The 20,034-nt window shown below is 32.8% G+C and overlaps 1 protein-coding gene across 2 annotated transcripts in view; it reads left to right on the top strand.

The window, feature by feature from the left end:
- Positions 1-20,034, top strand: part of LOC115879126 (unconventional myosin ID) — a 108,568-nt gene that overhangs the window by 62,942 nt on the left and 25,592 nt on the right. The window contains exons 2-6 of one of the 2 annotated variants that reach the window (XM_030895787.1): positions 2,330-2,436; positions 5,223-5,396; positions 10,895-10,930; positions 11,227-11,468; positions 13,873-14,031. In XM_030895787.1, the coding sequence (XP_030751647.1) occupies positions 2,330-2,436; positions 5,223-5,396; positions 10,895-10,930; positions 11,227-11,468; positions 13,873-14,031 (718 nt within the window). The remainder of the gene's footprint in view (positions 1-2,329; positions 2,437-5,222; positions 5,397-10,894; positions 10,931-11,226; positions 11,469-13,872; positions 14,032-20,034) is intronic. The other variant, XM_030895788.1, reaches the window with a different exon arrangement.

The raw sequence follows: 20,034 nt of genomic DNA on the forward strand, positions 1-20,034 counted from the left end.
TGGAGTAAATACATCGATCCAGTTTTAAAAATAACATTCTATTGAATGAGAATCAAAAATAGAATACTTTCGCTTGGCAAGAGGCATTTCAAGTATAGTATCAAAAACAAATTTAAATGTAGCAGATGTTTTAAAAGCTGGAAATTCATATGTTTTTTTTTTCATATCGATTCTTAATAATTTTTGTATGTTTTTTTTAATATACCAATTATACTATTTAATTTTGTACTTAACCATTAGAAGTGTTGATGGATTTAATTTTGTTATATTATCATGGATAGTTTTTATTTTTTAAGAAAATGGCCTTACGAGTGTATTACGCTGTACTTTCAGGTCGCTCTCGGGGGTCGGGTAAAGCGGGTGTGTGGCCGAAGGAAATATATATTATATTTCAGAAATCTGCCTAAGGCTTAGCTCGATCCTGTCGTGTTAAGCCACAACCAAAATTCCAAACACACGTACTTTGATTAAAGCTTGTTTAAGGTTTGCAGAGCATTTGCCATAAAACAGCGACCAATTTGTTATAAAACCATATAAATTATAAATCACTGAAATCATAAAACTTCAATCTATTTCCGTATTATAACGGAATTTTAAATTTTGTCTATATTTTCGAGAAAATTTAGTCCAAACATAAGGAATATTTTGTTGATTTTTGACCATCAAAGTCTTAAAAATAAAGAACTTGTCTAAAAATGTGCTACAATACGGATATAATATATAATTCTTTATATTTAATTTCCTTCTTCATTTGTGGTAAAAATACCTAGCCAGTTTTACATAAAACGTTAAATTCCAAACGCTTATTTTGCTACTTTTTCGGGTTAGTGAAATAGGCTCTTCTTAATATACATTGCACCATATGACCGAAAAAAACATTAATAATGTCTATACCTTTGCGGTGGGTTCGTTTCTTGATGAAATCCAGGTATTTCGCAACTAAAAAATATGTTTTTTTTTCGTAAACACGACTGGGTAGAATCCAAATGGAAAGTAGCTTACCTGTCAGTGGTTTTTTACTTGTAAATCAAATTTCTTTCGCCTTCAAAAAATGCTTAATGTTTCGCGAGGTATACCCGTCGTCAGAAAGAAAAACCAAAACAAAAAAACTATTTTAATTTTTGCATTGTTAAAATCTACTCTGCAGTGTCCTATGTCCCATGAATCTCCACAAATCTTAAACACCTTTTACACTGTGCCCGAAATATTTCTGAAAACGAGATGTAATTAACGAAATATCATCGTAATCGTGACAACAGATATTTTAGAAACGTCTATGTTTAAACGGCCCACAGAGATCCAATCTGTTGTACAACAAGTTGGGCGATTTGGTTTGATCCCACTGTTTGAACGATAATCGTAACGTTTGTGGGCTTGTCGTCCAACTTGTCGTTAAGACGCGGTTGAATCGTTTGGTAGTTCAGCATGTTTAAAAGTCTGTCCTACAACTTGGTTGGATGAACGACAAGTTTGAAAGTCTGTGGCTTTTTCACCGACTTGTTGCTACTGTGTTAATACAGAAATACATCGTGAGATTGTGGTGTTTCATCACGGAGGAAAGGCAGTTTTGGACAGAATTTATTGAAATTTATAGAGACTATTAAGCATTAAGTATATAGATTCATATGCGAATGAATATGTCTGCCATTTTTTACACCATACGCGCCTTTTCTTCTTTTGCACTTTATTACTATTATCATCCGAAAACAACGCGACTACTAAAGCAGCTACGGTTTTTTTGACATGGTTTGTGGCATAGTCAAACATACACTGAGTCACTGAACTAATTCATTTAAAACATTTAATTAATCGTACTACAAGTCGCTTTAGAATGTCGTTACGTTTGTGGCCAATAGTATCTACGGTCTGTCTGAACGATTTTTCGTCCAACCTATCGTACGATCAGTTGTACCACCGATTGTATCTTCTTTGGGCCCCTTTACTTATTTCACTAAGATTATGATAAAAAGTCCTTTGTCTCGGATATAGAAACCGACACGTCGCGTCGTGGAAGTAGCTCGAGACAAAACGAAACTGAACGAGACAACAGGAAACAACCGAAAGTAGCCAAAAAAATATCACCCACGCCCTTCTCCGCAATTTCATGAGTAGTTTCGAGGCGTTTTTAAGAAATGAAAGCAGGTCAAACAAGCGCAGAAAAGCCGAGACGAGACAAAGTTAGGCGAGGAAACACGACCTTGACCTGCTTCGAACTCTTTTTCGAATGGTGTAGAAGGTGTATAAGACTATTAAAACATTTGAAATTATTTATATATAGTATTTAAAATTGAGTTAAATCATTATTTAACTTTATATTTCTTATTTTCAGATTCAAGAATGGATTAATCTACACTTACATCGGGGAAGTATGCGTTTCGGTAAACCCTTACAAAACTATGAACATATATGACCAATCATATGTAGAAAAATACAAAGGTAAGAAAGTAATTTATTATTATATCTTAAGTTACATAAAAGAATTTATGTAACGGGTAGTAAATTTCTCTGTATAAAAGGTCTGCGTACTATGCAAGCAAATTGATTGATAGATCTACCAATTTTATATAATTTTATTGAAGAATCAAATTATTTTATATTTATTATAATAGGTATGGTAGGCTATTAAGATCGGCAACAAAAAGTTCTTTTAATTTCACTCAAAATGAGTTATTTGGGTCATAAATGACCTAAATTCAAAATATTTTCATGGTGTCTGTCTGTCTGTCTGTCCGTCTGTCCGTCTGTAACACGACAACTCAAAAACCGTTAAACCGATTTTAACCAAATTTGGCACAAAAATACTGTGGCACCCGAGAATCTGGCCATTAGTTTTTGATGGGGTTGGAAGGGGGTATGGAAGAGGGTTAAAAATTTTAAAAAATCGTAACACCAAAATTACAGTAGTTAGCGAAACGCGGTTTTCAATTTAAGATTAGGAATAATATTTGCAACAAAATTTGTAATAACATCAAAATCAGTCATAGTCGCAGTTTTTGAAATAAAAAAAAATTGGAAAAATTTCTTTACTTTGAAACTAAAAGAACTGCCTACCAACTTTTTATTAACATATTTTAGTATGGGCGGCTATACGTGCCTTCCGGCGCCAATTTTTTACATACACGTCCAAACCAACCTTCAACTGTTGTTAGTGAAAGTGTTCCAAACCAACATTTTAACGCCATAGTGGTAATAATTATATATTATCATAATCCACGTTTTTCTTTTTTAATTTAGAAATATATTGATATAAAAATATTATTTAATCATGTTCAGCGATGGTCACGTTATGGGATGTTAAAAGTTAAAGTTTTTACTACTTTTTACCGGACTCCTGTATCTTCCTAAAAAGACCCAAGCGAAGTAATTTTTGAAATGGCTTTTACTTAGCCAATTAGAGGTCAAAACTCGATGATGTCCGCTTTTTTTGCGAACAACCCCTCGAATTAGTCAAATGTGACCCCCTCGCATTCCATGTCTTTTATTAGTTAATTCAACCCCTTTTTGTTAGATGTCCTTAGTTTGTCATTTTTTGCATTTAAGCACACAGAGCACACACACACACACATACCTAAATTATCTGTTATCAATTACATACCGATGTTAAAGATTGACATAAAAAACGAACCTGCAATTCAAGTAATTTTTATTTCTCTATCATATTCCGTTATAACATATTAGATTTATTAAGATATTAGAACGCTGAAATATTGTGATATAATTAACTAGTGTTTTGTAGATTTAAGCCGGGACCCCATTACGCCACACACCACGCCACGCTATCCCACGTATCCCACGTGTTGCGATATGGGAAAGAGTACATATGAGATATGGAACAGGCGAATCGCCCATCAGTGTAATACCGTGGGATGGCGTGGCATGGGGTGGCGTGTGGCCCTAATGGGGTCCCGGCTTAAGTCTTTTAATAACCAGTGTTCTTATCGTGTGTCTAAATGAAGGGTCCACGGAATCCGTAACAATAATATTATTTTGGTTTATTAAGATTAATCTATAGCCACATCACTGTCGTATTTGGCAACTAAATTGATAAGCTGATAAAACAAATTTGTTATAAAAAATCACTATATGAACGATTAATTGGCGAGATTATTATTTTATGAGCCAAAATAATATTTTCACACCTGACAGTTTTTAAGTTGCATTACGGTCAGTCTAAATATACCTACTTCTATGTATTTACCTTACGTGATATTTCAGGAACTTATCAGCATAAGATTTATTTTTAAAATAGAAGAAAAAAGTGTTAATAAAAATAAATATGATTTCAATTTTCTCATAAATGATATTTCAAGTGTGTGATTCACATCTTTTTTATCTTTTATTTGAAAATTATATTATACATATTATGCATCGGATAATACATAAAATAATTAAATTAGTATCTCATAATATTATTTGTTTTAATATATTTGTACTTTAATATCTATCTCGTCTACATTGCTGAAATATATTATACCGGGTGGTGCATCGGCGTTGGAAACATAGGAAATCCCATGCAAAGTTTGAATTGTCCAAATATTGGCTCCTCTGTTCCCTGTTGATTTTTAATAGCGATGTCATTAGGTTTATTAAAGATCTACGTATGCTGAATACCCATGTCAAATTTGAACAATATTGGACAAGCCGTTTTTAACTAATTTAAGAAAAACCGCATTTATTTTTAAATTAAAACTGAACAGATGACAATGAAAAACCAGGCAAATGTCAACATACCTTAAGTTGTCAACCTATGATTGAATGCAATTTGTTGTGCTGTTGACGCTACTATGTTATAGTACCTATACGGTTAGTGTGCCCGATATGCATTTTTGTAATTTAAAACTTGTTCAAATTAGATAAAAGCCTCGACAAAAGCCTAAGGTTTAGGAAATATAATTTGACATTGACAAAATTATAAGTTGATAACTTAAGGTGTGTTGGCATTTGCCTGGTCTTGCATCTGTTTGGTTATAATTTAGAGTAGATGCAGTTTTTCTTAAATTAGTTGAAAACGACAAATTTGTTGTTGTACACCTTAAAGAAATCCACTTACTTCTTTCTGTTACCATCTTTCGAAATCTTCCCTGAGTCATTAATAATAATAATATAATAATTTTTTCTCTACATAAATGTATAATAGGACTTGCCGTGATTAACCCTGTACATTACTTCAAGAGATAAAATAAGTGATATTTTTTACTGTGAACATTTCTTTTTTCTTCTAGGTAGAGAATTATTTGAAAATCCTCCCCATATATTCGCCATAGCTGATGCTTCGCACAAAGTCATGAAACAACAGAGAAAAGACACATGTATCGTAATCAGTGGAGAGTCCGGTTCTGGCAAAACTGAAGCTTCGAAGATTATAATGAAGTATATTGCAGCTGTTACTAATCAAGGTAAATATTGGGATATGTTGTTTATATCAGAGTAAGTGGTTACTATATAATGTAACTATGGGGAAATTAAAATAACTTTGGTTGCACATCATAATACGATCACAAGCAGACTCCATAAGACGACGCATGGTGTCATTGATGACGTGCAACGAAAGTTGTTTTAATTTCCCTTTATATAATGTAAACACAGCTCGAAAAACAATTTATGGGGTGGCTTCAATAACCAGGCAGCTCCACTTTTTTTCAAAAATAAGATTTTTAATGAATTACCTCTAAAAAAATTGGCCGATTATTTCCTGCAACAGTCAGTTAATCTCAATATTCTTCTTCTTCTTTACGTGCCGTCTTTTTCGTGGAGGTTGGCGATCACATTGGCAAAATCTTCACGATTCTCGGCTTTCCTTATAAGTTCTTCAAAAGTTAGGTGAGTCCAGTTTCTGATGTTTCTCAACCAAGATAGTTTCTTCCTGCCGAGACCTCTCTTTCCTTCAATCTTACCCTTAACTATCAATTGTAAGACGTGGTATTTTTCATTTCTCAATATATGCCCTAAGTATGATGTTTTTCTTATTTTTATTATATTGAGCAATTCTCTCTCTCTGCCTATTCTGTTGTAGACTTCGGTATTTGTGATATGGGCTGTCCAATCTCAATATAACAGTACATAAATGGCGACGTTAGTTGGAGCTGTCTTGCTCTGGGTTTGCAGCAAGAACCGTGCAGCTCTTTTTCGACTTCCCACAAATTTGTTAAAATGGAGCCGCAGCAGGTTATTGCAGCCACCCCTTCAATTGAGTTTTTAAAACAAGAAACCATCGAATTGTTGGATCATTCTCCATACAGTCCCGACCTAAGTCCTAACAACTTATTTACTTTTCTAAAAATTGAGAATGAACTGGATGGTCAAAGGTTTCGGTCCCCAGAGATGCAGTCAGCGCCTTCAAAAACGCAATTTTGAAGGTACCAATAGGGAGTAGAATAACTACTTTCAGAATTTGTTCCAACGCAACGGATGCAAAAATGCATTTCTCTTCGTGAAGAATACTTCGAAAAACAATAGTGTTTAAAAGTTATCTCTTATTTTTTTTTCTAACTATATGCCAAATATAAAAAACAACTCTCGTAATATGTTATCTCTTCATGAAACATTCCATATTTCTGCCTTAAGAATGTTTGTTATATACTGAACTAAAAGAATAACTGTTAAGAACATCTGACTTAAGTTTCATTAGTATTCCATTCTTTTTAAAAACTCCCGGTATTTTAGCTGTTTATCAGTATGCCTCACATCACTAATTATATAAAAATGTGTTCAAAGGAACCAAATGTGCTAGTCACGAAAAAATTCTAATAAAAACGTTTAATAGACCTAAATATTGACAGATTTTCTAGCAAGTCATATATTAGGCCTTCTCGAAATTTTTAGTGGCTTACATTAATAATTTACTATTAAGCCTTTGAAATTGATTTACAACCAATTATTACATATAATCTGGTTTGACAATGGGTAATTAAAGTCGTTAATTTTACATAGATGGATCATTTTTAATGCCAAGAAAGACAACGAGAATTATTCTACAAGTTAGACATCAGACATGTACGGGGTGTCTCATTTTGGTTGAAATCATACGGTTTCTCTGTTATTAGTGAAGATAGAAGATAGGTAATTTGTGATAGAAGCGTGCGGTTTGCACCTCTCCCACTTTTTTGTCAAACGGAAGATGCCATAAACAAAATTTTTATAGTCCTCCTCGTTTCTGTCTCTATATGTCCCTTGTTTTATTTTGGGAGCCACTAATAAATTCTTTATACAGGGTGGTCCGAACTTTATTCCGGAAACATATTCGGCAGCATATTCTACAGATAAAAATAAGCAAAAAAGTTCGTATAATTGTATGTCTTAAAATGCTTAGTTTCGGAGATACAGGGTGTAGAAGTATTGGATGGAAATATTTGGATGAAAATTGTTGTCTGGGAGTTTTTTGACACGAGACATTTGATTTTGATTACAACATGACTCCTATTTGTAGGGGGCGCCACCTACTTGTGTTTTAACAGTTTTGAAGAGTAATAACTTTTCATCCGTACCTGTATAAAACTACTGAGTGAAAGAATATACATTTTCGTAATATTTTACGTAATAAACTTCTCTTGGTAGAAATCGCTACGTGCAACCGTTGTCAAGATATTTAGAATGGAAATAGTGAATACATGCCATTATTGACAAAAAATAAACATGTTGAGTAGTTATTTCACGGAAATAATAAATTTGGAAAACTTTATTTTTTTAAAAAATTAATCTTAAATTTTTCTTCGAAAAAATGATAAAGAGTTTCTGTTGGACTTTTGGCACAATACGTTTCAAATTTATAATTTCAGTCTAATAACCATTCAGTCAACATGTTTAATTTATATCAATGATGATAGGTATTGATAATTTCGATTCCAAATATCTCGAGAACCATTACTCGTAACGATTTTTACCAAGAAACTTACGTTCAGTAATTATTTGGAAAAAATCTAAATAAAAATGAAACTTCAACACCCTGTATTTTTGAAACTAAGCATTTTAGGACATACATTTATACGAACTTTTTTACTTATTTTTATGTGCAGAATATGCTGCCGAAGTTTCCGGAATACAGTTCGGACCACCCTGTATATCAGGGAAGGATTTCTTTAGCTAATTTACGTGAAATATACTTTCAGCAAGATGGGGCTCCCACTCGTTAGGTTGAAAATATTATAGTTTTGTTAAATTACTATTTCCCAAATCAATGAATTGGAGCCAACGGACCCATACCATGGCTTTCTTGACTCCCTGATTTGTCCGTTCTCGATTTCTGTATTTGGGGATTTTTGAAATATGGAATATATCGTGGCAACTACAACATTGTCAAACACCTGGAAAATGCTATCAGGAAAGCTTTTAGATATTTGCAAACCTATCGCGTTATAATAAATCTCATAAATCTCGTTATAAAAAAAGAAAAATATATTCAGAGATCCATTGGTAACAGTTCAAAAGTAAAATATTTCAATCTCAAATAAAATTTTATGTGTATGATTATTTTAGTAAATACCATTTTGATGTTTTTATTATCTATCACTGCTTACTAATAAGAAAATGATATCTTTTAAATATTGCAGTAAATAGTGAAAATAAATATAGAGTGATATACATATATTTTTGAGAAGCTGATAGCACGGATCATATGATTTATAAATATACAGGGTTGTAGCGTTTTTTATAAACATTACCACTGCGAACGGCAGCTTTTCATTGGTAGAGCAGTCGTGGATAAGGTATTTCACTGGAAAGAACTAATTAACAATAATAACTCGAAATTATAAATATTGGGCGCCAGGTATGGCAGAGAAAGAAAACACAGTTGTTTATTACTTAAAACTAGTGACTATATTCATTCATGATGTTCTTTGCTGGTACATAACATTGTAAAGTTCTAGTAAATATATAGTGGTTATATGTCAAAGAAAGTGGTGTTAAGAGTTGTACTAAATATCTATGAAAACAACTATGATAAAATACAAGACATGTAAAGTTTAAGAGAATGTATGAAATGTAGTATTACTTTAATTAATTTGATATATTTTATGTGATGTTAAATCGAAGATGTTGCAACCTTTAGATTCTAGAATCTATGTTTGGTTATTCATCTGTTAAAATAGTGCAATAATAATATCTATAAAAGTAATACCATTACAAGACGTAATGCAATGAAACCTAAGATCTAAATTATATTTTAAACATTAAATCGACATGAATGTTCTTAACAATCTAACCACTAAACATAGTCTGTACGATATTACTTAAGATGTACGTTATTGTTTAAGACTGAAAATGTGTTAAATGTTAAATATAAGCTAAAACTTAAATCTAAACTTAGCTGTTCTTTATATAATCTTGCTTTAAACAGTAACAGCGTGAGGTGGGCTCACATCTCTGTACTCGGCCATTCAATACAACAAAAGGGGCCAGAATGAGGACACCGTGAATTGGAACAGCCGTAACTACTAACTAGCTTATGGATGGGAACGAAGCAGCATTGGGCTCAAGCTACATCCACGCTGGGGCACTTTATATGCAAGAAAAATCATTCCTACTGGGGACACTCGTTCACAGGACATCCGTACATAGGATAATGGTACAAGGGAACACTACCCGTACCTTGGACCATAACCTAGGACTATAACCTTGGAAATAGTCCGTACCTTGAACCCTATAAATACGAAACTCTTGTTTAAAATCAAACCAGGTCTAATAAACAAAATGAACCTACCTCGAATTACTTCCGAGGGCTCACTAAATAATAAAGAACATGTCCTTTCTTCCATGTGACATTCTGGAGGACAAAAGAAAAGGGACGCCAACGTGCCAGCAAAATACAAATACAAGTTAGGTTGGGACATCCAAAACTCTATCCTAAAAATACGCAGTAATAATAACGAATCAAAAAAGATAATATCTCATTTTTACCTGTAACTTCGAAATAGCAGCTGATTCAAATTATACAGCAAGATTTTTATAATTGCAGTTTTCGAAGCAAGGATTTTTTGACGGTGACAGTCGGACGGTCAAAGCCAAGTGAAGTTAAGCACGGAGAGAGTTGACAGAAGCGATGTTGACAGCGCCTCCACAGAACAGTGAAACGATAGCAGGGTTGCCGACTAGAGAACGTAAAAATTACGCGTCAAATAAACTATCCGGCCTGAACGAGAGGGAATTCGGTGATGATATGCCAGACATCATATATTATATATAAAAAAGACATGTAACGAACTAAAAACGTTACAGGGTGTTCCATTTGAAAAAAACATAACTTTAGTTCATATTTTCAAAATTATTTTTTTCGTAGAACGACAGACTACGCCACTGTATTCTACGTAAAAAGTTCTACAAGAGTTTTCACCTTCTCGATATCAATATTCTTTGATATCATCCACAATAACGCAGATACGGGGGGTGTCCCAAATTGCAAAATTTTCGAACTTAACCCTGCTCAGAAATGAGCAGGGTTATGAAAATTTTGTTTACAGCATCTTCCGTTTGACAAAAAGTGGGACAGGTTTGTGCAAACCGCACCTATTTATCTTTACTAATAACGAAACGAAAAAATCGAAATAAAAATGCGGGTAGCGCCCTCTGCTAGTAGGAGTAATATTGACATCAAAATCAAATTTCTCATGTCAAAAAAAAAACTCTCAGACATCAATTTTCATCCAAATATTGACGTTACATCAGAAATTATTTGGAAAAAATCGAAATAAAAATGAAACTTCTACACCCTGTATTTCCGAAACGAAGCATTTTAGGACATACATTTATACGAACTTTTTTACTTATTTTTATCTGCAGAATATGCTGCCGAAGTTTCCCGAAATAATTCGCACCACCCTGTATTTATAAACACTATACACATATTACAGTATGAACTCATTTTCGTGTTCTATTGATAATAACAGTTTAATTTTCCTAGGAGTTTTACCACGTCTGGACGGCACCGACAGAGCAAGTAAATACTGGATGTTTGGATTATGTGTTTTCCTTTGCAACTGTCAAAATAAACTATAATTATTTTCGCCTAGCTTATAACCTTTGTCTTGCGGCGAATTCGTTATTTTGATGCGTTACTAATAAGCTTATTCCAATAATTTAACCTACTCTTTTTGACATATTTGTTTTGTCCGTTAAATAAAAAGTGGTACTAATCCACACCCAGTGTCGTTTTTTTGTATACACAGTGTGTAGATTAACACGTCGTAATCAATATTATTCTCGTTCAAACTCTACTTAAAATATTTCTTTTAGAGGGTAAACATGAAATAGAGAGGGTGAAGAACGTATTGATACAATCCAATTCCATCCTGGAAGCCTTCGGAAATGCCAAAACCAACAGAAATGACAATTCGTCTCGATTTGGAAAATACATGGACATTCATTTCGATTTCAAAGGCGATCCCATCGGCGGCCATATTAGCAATTATCTTCTGGAGAAGTCCAGAGTTACGACACAGCAAGCAGGAGAACGAAACTTTCACTGTTTCTATCAGGTAAAAACTAAGTATAGTTAAGATAAATATATACCGTCTATAATCATCTGCTGATGATGCTAACATGGTTAGCGAAACGCGCGTCCAGTGTAAAAGTAAAAGTGTTTTGGTGTATTGTGGTGATTTAGTGTTTTATTTTGCTTTAACCACTTTATATATTGAAACTTTTTTTTATTTTGAAGATTGTATCTTTTACAATATGTTTATATAAGAAAAATTCGATAAGGTTGTTTTTTTCCATTCAAAAATTGTAAACAACCCATTCATTTACTTTTAGAGCATAACAATTTTCAGCAATCGTGTATTTTTTTATTGATAAAGATTTTCACATACTTGTAAAACTTGGATAATAAGTTCGTCATAATAATGCTTTTATTTATTCACTATTCTAATAAACAATATGCATTCCTTCGGAAACTCTCTATTTATTTATCTAAATGTTAATGTAATGCTAAAACACTCTATTTGAAAGTCGATTAGAGAAAATAGTATGATTCATTGGCAAGCGATGTAAATATTTGTGATCAGGTAAAATTGTGATGTAAGAGGAGGCTTAGCTTGCCGGCGCGCGGCAGGTCGGTCAGTAGTTGATAGGCCGGCCGGCTGTGTAGTGTTGTGTTTTGTCACAGAGCTGACAAATGGGGGTTGCGAGTCTTTTGACTAACATAGTTGCAAGTCGTTTGACTGTAAGCCAACGGGGTCGTTTGACCACAGGAAGAAAACCACTTGTGACGTCCTGCCTTCGAGTTGGTCTTGAGAGTTTGAGGTCTCCATAATGTCTTCTCGATTGACGATGCGGCGTTGGGGTAGTGAGCTACCCCAATTAGCTTATTCGATTGGGATGCGAATCTGTTTAGCGGCAGAATTGCGTCTGGGGGAAGCCCCTATACTATTTCAGGTGACACTAGCTAGTTGTTGAAGATTATTAACCAATAGATCCGAATAATATTTGAATTAGATGGAAGATATGGAATGTGATATATTAAATAGAATGTCAGTGATGTCAGTGGTTAGGGGGCGGAGTACCCCCGGGTGAGTCTTACTATTTAACTATCAATTTTATCCAGATCAGTAAATGTTTGTTTTGTTATTTTCATGTACAATGAGAGAGTGCTTGCCAATGACCAACTAAATGGATATTTGAGGTGAATTTGCATTGTGAGACCCGGTTGAGTATGCCCCAAAAATAGCGATTTTGCATACTATCTAGGAAGAAAATACAGCAGAAATATTAAGCCAGTTTTTGAAAAAACTACAATCAATTATTTCTAATAGATTTTGAGATATCGATTTTTGAATTTAGAGTTCTAATAGCGCGACCACTGTCGAACACCAATTCAATTCCACTTATTTTTACCAAAAATGCAAGTGTTTCTAGCTTGCACTTAAACATTTTCAAGCTATAGGGAAAATTACAACGACTCGTGGATAAATAAACAAATAAAATATCACGAGGCGTAATTAAATTGCGAAGCTGAACGCATGATGTACACCTTTCCCTAGAACTTTAAGTACTGACAGAGGTACTGATTGGGTCGACCGGTCAACTGCGACAAATCTGCTATATCCCCTTCCACGTCTTTTAGCAATGTGCACAGTTTCTCGGTTTATTTCATACGTTTGGCAACGTGTTTACTGTTCTCTCTTTGTACAGTACATTATAAACGCATTGTACTCTTCTTACATACGGCAATCTCGACCCAAGACTAACCCTTGACAGCCCTTAGTAGAAAAGAAGAATCCCGATATTGAATTCCGGGATGCTAAAAATGTTTGCAACAAGAATTGTATTTCTTTACTTACTAAATATGAATGTTACTTTGTTTTGTCTATTTTAATAAAGCTTTTTTCTCATTTTGTTTTTGATATATGCAGCGACATTTTTATTATTTCTTTAGTTTAAATTTCTCATTCTGATAGTCAATCTCTCTTTTCAAAACGGGATCCCGATCTCGAAAATTAGAAACCCTAATATAGATAGTATACAGGTGAGTCTTAAATTGTGCATTGAGTCTTATTTTCAGCTACTAGCCCTGAAAATATTTGCACATATTTAAGGCTCGATAAAAGAAACAGATTTTCTCTTTGGCGATTTTCAAATAAGTCCAAAATAACCAAAATAGTTATTTTGGACAATCTTGTTTTCAATCTTGTTGATATTGATGCACCACAAGATTGAAAAAAAATCTTACTTCATTTTTATGTTACATATTACCTACGAAGTGTTTTTTCTTTTTAAATTTAATAATTGTTTAGTAAAAAATACATTCTACATATAAATTATTATATTTTTATTAATATTAATAAAGATAAGTATTTTTTTAAACTGGCGCTGTTTATAACTGTTTTTATTTTTTTATTTTTATTAACACATTATATTATAGTTTATTATTGTTTTTTTCAGCTACTTACAGGAGCCAACGAGGACTTACTAAAAAGACTGAGCATAACCCGCAATCCAGATCAGTATTTCTTTGTGAGACAGGGCAACGCAGCCAAAGTGGGAACCATCAACGATAAGTTCGAGTTCAGGGACGTCACAACATCGCTTAATACTTTACAGGTATATTTATGTAATTTTGCAATCAGCTTATCCACGTAGTTCTCCTTAATATAGAATTTGATCAGTACAATCCTTTGAATTAAATTCTAATTCTATTATTATCTCCTATATTTCTTGCGGTAGTATGTACATGAGGTATACCGGGTGGCATTTAAGCAAAATGTACCATTATATAGTCCATAATATGTACGTCTCTGTAACACAGACAGGTATATGTGGTCAATGTACATAATTTAAAATTATTTTGAAATGTACAAGATGTGTCAGAACTAAGATCCATACCAAAGTTATATTTTTTCTTATGGAACACCAGGTATTTTATTTCACTTTTAGATTTTTGAACATAAAATAAGGCATTTATTATAAGGGTTTAATATGCTTTGGTTTTTGAGATATTTAAAGATATTTAAATATGCATGCTATGATAAAAAAGTTTGTCAACACCTTGTACATTACTTTTCAGAATTAATTCTTAAATTTGATTGCTTCCTTAAATGTATACAGGGGTATCAAAAATTGCATTATACATAGAAATAACGAAGTTTTTATGTAAAATAAATATTTAAAATAGACCAGCAATTTTTGATACCCCTGTATACATTTAAGAAAGCAATACATTGTTTTAGTAAAGTTAATTTCTCTGGCTTCAAAGTCACCACAAGAATAAACTGAAAAGTAATGTACAGGGTGTTGACAAACTTTTTTATTAGAGCATGTATATTTAAATGTCTTTAAATATCTCAAAAACCAAAGCATCTAAATATATTAAACCCTTATAATAAATGCCCTATTGTAAGCCCAAGAATCCAAAAGTGAAATAAAATGGAATAGTATGGATCTGTATCTGTAAAATGAATAGTATGGATCTTAGTTTTAACACACCCTGTACATCTTCTTTTGATTTTTGTCCCAAAGCCACCTCCATACAGCCTGTCCAATACGGAAAGAACAAAGTAAAAGTTCGTCGTACAATCCAGGCAACTGAATTTAGTCGCGAAAATTCTGAAATTCATGCGTCGCAATCTTCTGCTGTTTTTAGTTCAGCATAAATAATGCTACCTTAAACCAAATCTAATTTTATACTGAATCGAAATTGATCCGGTAAAATATACGTCAAACCTTCAGATGTCATGATAGATATCAATTAAAAATGCTAAAGTTTATTCAACAAAACAACGTTTACACAAAAACAACGTCTGTCTAATGAAAACTACTTGAGAAAAGCGTATAACGGCGGCGTGTTTTTGGCGTATTTGTCATATCAATCCGTCAATTCTTTTATATTTTTCTCAGGGCTATTGAAAAGGTTAATGCCATTCGATCTCAGGCATAATACACCACGTTTTAGTGTTTAGCAACATGTACCTGCGTTTGGAATGCCTTACGCTAACGTGGCAAAATGTACCGTATTGTAGTCATGTTTGACAAAACGCACCAGCGTTTAATCTCGACCAATGAGAGCAGGGAAAATCACATTATGGACTAAATAATGGTACATTTTGCTTAAATGCTACCGGGTGCGTCTCAAAAGTGGCCCACCCATATAACTTTTTTATTTTTTCAAAAAAAAAAACGAATTTTGGTGTATTAGTATATGACATAAATTAGGATTGGTTGACGTATTCAATTGTTTTTGGTCACTTTCTGTTTTCCCGGAAATGATTACAACTTTTGATTTTTAAATGGAACCCTCTTTATTTTTATACTTTATTCGATAGAAAATGACATTCTGAATAGAATGACATATCATATGTCATATTTTGACATTCTCGCTTATTAAAAATTTGTATTTTAAAATTGAATCTAGAGTGCTAGGGCTATGTCAAAAGCACTAATTCTTAATCAAGGACCCTTGGAAAAATAGATTTGATTGTCTAATGTTTTTACTGTCTTGTCCTAGCTAGTTAGAAAATGCTCAAATCGTATTTTTAATAATATCTCAATTTTTTCAAATGGAATGAGGGTGGCTCATTAGCATATCCGGAAAGGGTATTTTTTTACGAATAATTTAATACCACACACTTGGTATTTTGAGTCAAATTTTCGTTACGAACCGCAAGTTATAATTTTAAATAAACCATATGCGAAAATGTCAAAAGTTGACATATGATGACATTCAGAGTGGTATTTTCTATCGAATAAAGTAAAAAAATACCGAGGGTGCCAAAATACCGAGGGTGTTAAAAATCAAAAGTTGTACTCATTTCCGGTGAAACAGGAAGTGACCGAAAACAATTGAATACGTCAATCAATCCAAATTTATCTCATATACTAACATACCAAATCTCATTTTTTTATCTAAAAAAATAAAAAAGTTATAGGAGTGAGCCACTTTTGAGACGCACCCGGTACGAATGAATATAATACGACTCTGACTTTTATGTAATATTTTTGGATTTCATTGTCGAAAACATATATTTCATATATTCTCCCATTGAATAAGCTATAATTGTCATTTTACGTCAAAAATATTTTATTTCAAACTTTTTATATTTGAAAAGAAAAACAGAAGACATAAACATAGACTAATGTCATACACTAGAGATAGATGAGACACTGATATAAAACACATAAAGCTAAATTTTCATGCGTCCGTTAACCGTTGATACGATGGTTTGACGGCGCCGCGCGCCGGCGCTCTAATAGCGTTTTCACGCCACTTTTCATCCGTAAATTTTTTACTCCAGCCCGTCAACGGAGAAAGATCGTACGATAACGGACGTTTTGACACTTTTTTGACAAATGTAATCTAACCTTAATAAAAATATAATAGTACAAAAGCTAGCTACGTCGGGAAAACGAGAATTTTAAGAAAGCTGGTTCTTTAATATACAGGATGGTCCGAACTGTATTCCGGAAACTTCGGCAGCATATTCTGAAGATAAAAATAAATAAAAAAGTTCGTATAAATGTATGTCCTAAAGTGCTTAGTTTCGGAGATACAGGGTGTTGAAATTTCATTTTTATTTCGATTTTTTCCCAATAATTTCTGAAGTAACATCAATATTAGGATGAAAATTGGTGGATGGGTGTTTTTTGACATGAGAAATTTGGATTTTGATGTCAATATGACTCCCATTTGTAGGTGGCGCCACCTACATGTGTTTTAACTGTTTTGAAGAGTAATAACTTTTCGTCGGTACCTGTATAAAACTACTGAGTAAAAAAATATACATTTACGACTTTTTTTACATAAAAAAGGTCTCTTGGTAAAAATCGCTACGAGTAATGGTTCTCGAGATATTTGGAATCGAAATTATCAATACCTGTCATCATTGACATAGATTAAACATGTTGACTAAATAGTAATTAGACTGAAATCATAAATTTGAAATCTTTTTGTGTCAAAAGTTCAAAGGAAACTGTTTAATCATAATTTTTTCGCAGAAAAACTTATGATTAATTTAAAAAAATAAAAATGTATTATTTCAGTCAAGTAACTACACTCAACGTATGCTTATTTTTTGTCAATAATGACATGTATTGACTATTTCCATTCTAAATATCTTGAGAACGGTTATCAAGAGGCATTATTTACATAAAAAGTCATGGAAATGTATATTTTTTTAGTCAGTGGTTTTATACAGGTACGGTCGAAAAGTTATTACTCTTCAGAACAGTTAAAACACATGTAGGTGGCGCCCCCTACAAATAGGAGTAATTTTGACATCAAAATCAAATTTCTCGTGTCACAAAACTCCCAGATACCAATTTCCATCCAAATATTGACGTTACTTCATAAATTATTTGGAAAAAATCGAAATAAAAATGAAACTTCTACACCCTGTATCTCCGAAACTAAGCATTTTAGGACATACATTTATACGAACTTATTTTGATCTGTAGAATATCCTGCCGAAGTTTCCGGAATACAATTCGGACCACCCTGTATATCTTTTGCTATGCTCTCCTGACCAAAGCGCGGGCCGTCTGGCTGCCCTGTATATGTCGTTACAGTGATATATATTTTATATTTTTCATCATGCTTTGGACGCCCCTGATAATATAACCTCAAATTGTTTAGCGACTTTACCTTTGATAGTATTTATTGTAGGAACTCCACACTTAAGGGTCAATTCTTTCAATAAATTATCAAATCCTTTGCCTTCCGCAACTAGTTCCTAGTTTGTCGTTTTTTCATCTCGAGTATGATTTATAGCTAGAGCGAGTTTAGACAATAATCTGTTTTTAACAGCTCTGTTACACGCAATAATTTTTAACCGCGTTTATTATAAATGGGGGTTCTCAAGCGTTAAGACGTAATCATTCCCATAACATAGAGGAATACAGTATAATTTAATATCGCTTATATATAACCTGTCTTAATGTAAAAGTGCAGTTAAATAATATCTGTATAGAAATATTACGTTAATATTGTGTGATGATTTATGATGGCTAGTTATGTTAATATAAGAAAATAAAAAAACTTTAGCACGCGTTAAATAAGAAATTTGCAGTAGAAGAGGACCGGAGGAACGTGTTGGTGCAAATTGACATTGATATGATTCTGGTTTGCCCTTGATAAGCGATTAACTTTGTAGGGATACGTGTAACTAATTGAATATATGAAAAACTCTTTTATATCACCAATATCACCACCCGAGTTTGCTTGCATTTATTTAATAACACCCTGTAAAAAAATGAAAGAGAGAGCTTAATCAAAAGCATCTTATTTATCTTGTGTCGCTTTTGATTTACCGTAAATTATCAATTTTGTATTTTCTTATTGTTTTGTTATTTAATTTAAAAGATAATGATAGTTAATTACTATATTTCATTATCCAAGGAATTTCCAACCTTGTGAAAATATTAATTTTCTATGATTAATAAATATATTTATACTAGAAAATCTGGATTATTACTGCTAATACAGCAAACTTTTTTTTTTATCTAACAACAATAATTTTATAACCCACAAACACAAGATTTACCCACAAAAGTTCCGCAGATAGTGGCTCTTTACTTGTAGAGCCAATGAGAAGCTTTGTTAGACAAAAAATAATTTCTCTAATCAATAAACCATCAAATAAAAATCTTTATAGAGTATATCCCCGGATTGTCTTTACAAGAGGAAAAACTTTTTTATTATAGACATTTTTAGAAGAATGCATTATACAAATTTTTGCTTGTTCTAAAATGGTTAATCCAGTTTATACTTTTCCAAATTTCTTCTTTTTAGAGAAAATTTAAAAAATCATGAAAATATAGTTGAATTAGTCCTAAGATCAAAAGGGGTAAATGGTAATATCATTTCGATTTCATTCTTTCACAGATCGTTATTAATAGAATTTTAATTAACGTCGTATTTTTTGCTGTTCTCAAATGTAAAAGAAGTACTAAATTTATTTTTAGTTGAATTCTACGGAAAGGGTGATAATAGTTATCGGAAAATGTGATATTTTAACAACAGTAAAAAATATGACTTTAATGGAAATTATTAATAACCATCTATCAAAGAATTAAGTCTAAATGATAGCTTCCTTCCAACGACGCGACGCAACGTAGAGAACCGTACTCGGTACGGTAACGCTTCTGCGCAGTGGAGAAAAAGCGTTCCAACCACGAGAGAATCGTTTAGTGAACGTTCCAACAAAAGTTGTCACCGTTAGTGAATCGATTCCGGAACCGTATTTTCGATACCAGCCTGAAAGCAAGAATCATAGGGACTGACCTGCGCATTAAGAGTGTGTGAGCAGATTTTTTGATTTTTTTCTGGACTTTAAATACCTTTAGCCATTTCTCTTTTTAATTTTGACAGTTTATTTATCTGTTGTTTTGACGATGTTTTGAAGCTTAAAGTGTTATTTGAGAGAACTCCAATTCTACTACTACTCTATTTTTGAACTATGATGAGTGACGACGGGGACAGTGATATCGAGTCTTTGTTGGATATCAGCAAAAATGATTTGAACGAATGATTTCAAACGTACAAATAAATCTCCCTCCCAATTTATTAAAAAATGTCTTATAGTGTTTAGTTTAAGCCCGTAAATACCGTACGAT

The sequence above is a fragment of the Sitophilus oryzae genome, unplaced genomic scaffold, assembly GCF_002938485.1.
Source record: "Sitophilus oryzae breed Bouriz unplaced genomic scaffold, Soryzae_2.0 scaffold_1576_pilon_pilon, whole genome shotgun sequence".
Lineage (NCBI taxonomy): Eukaryota > Metazoa > Arthropoda > Insecta > Coleoptera > Curculionidae > Sitophilus > Sitophilus oryzae.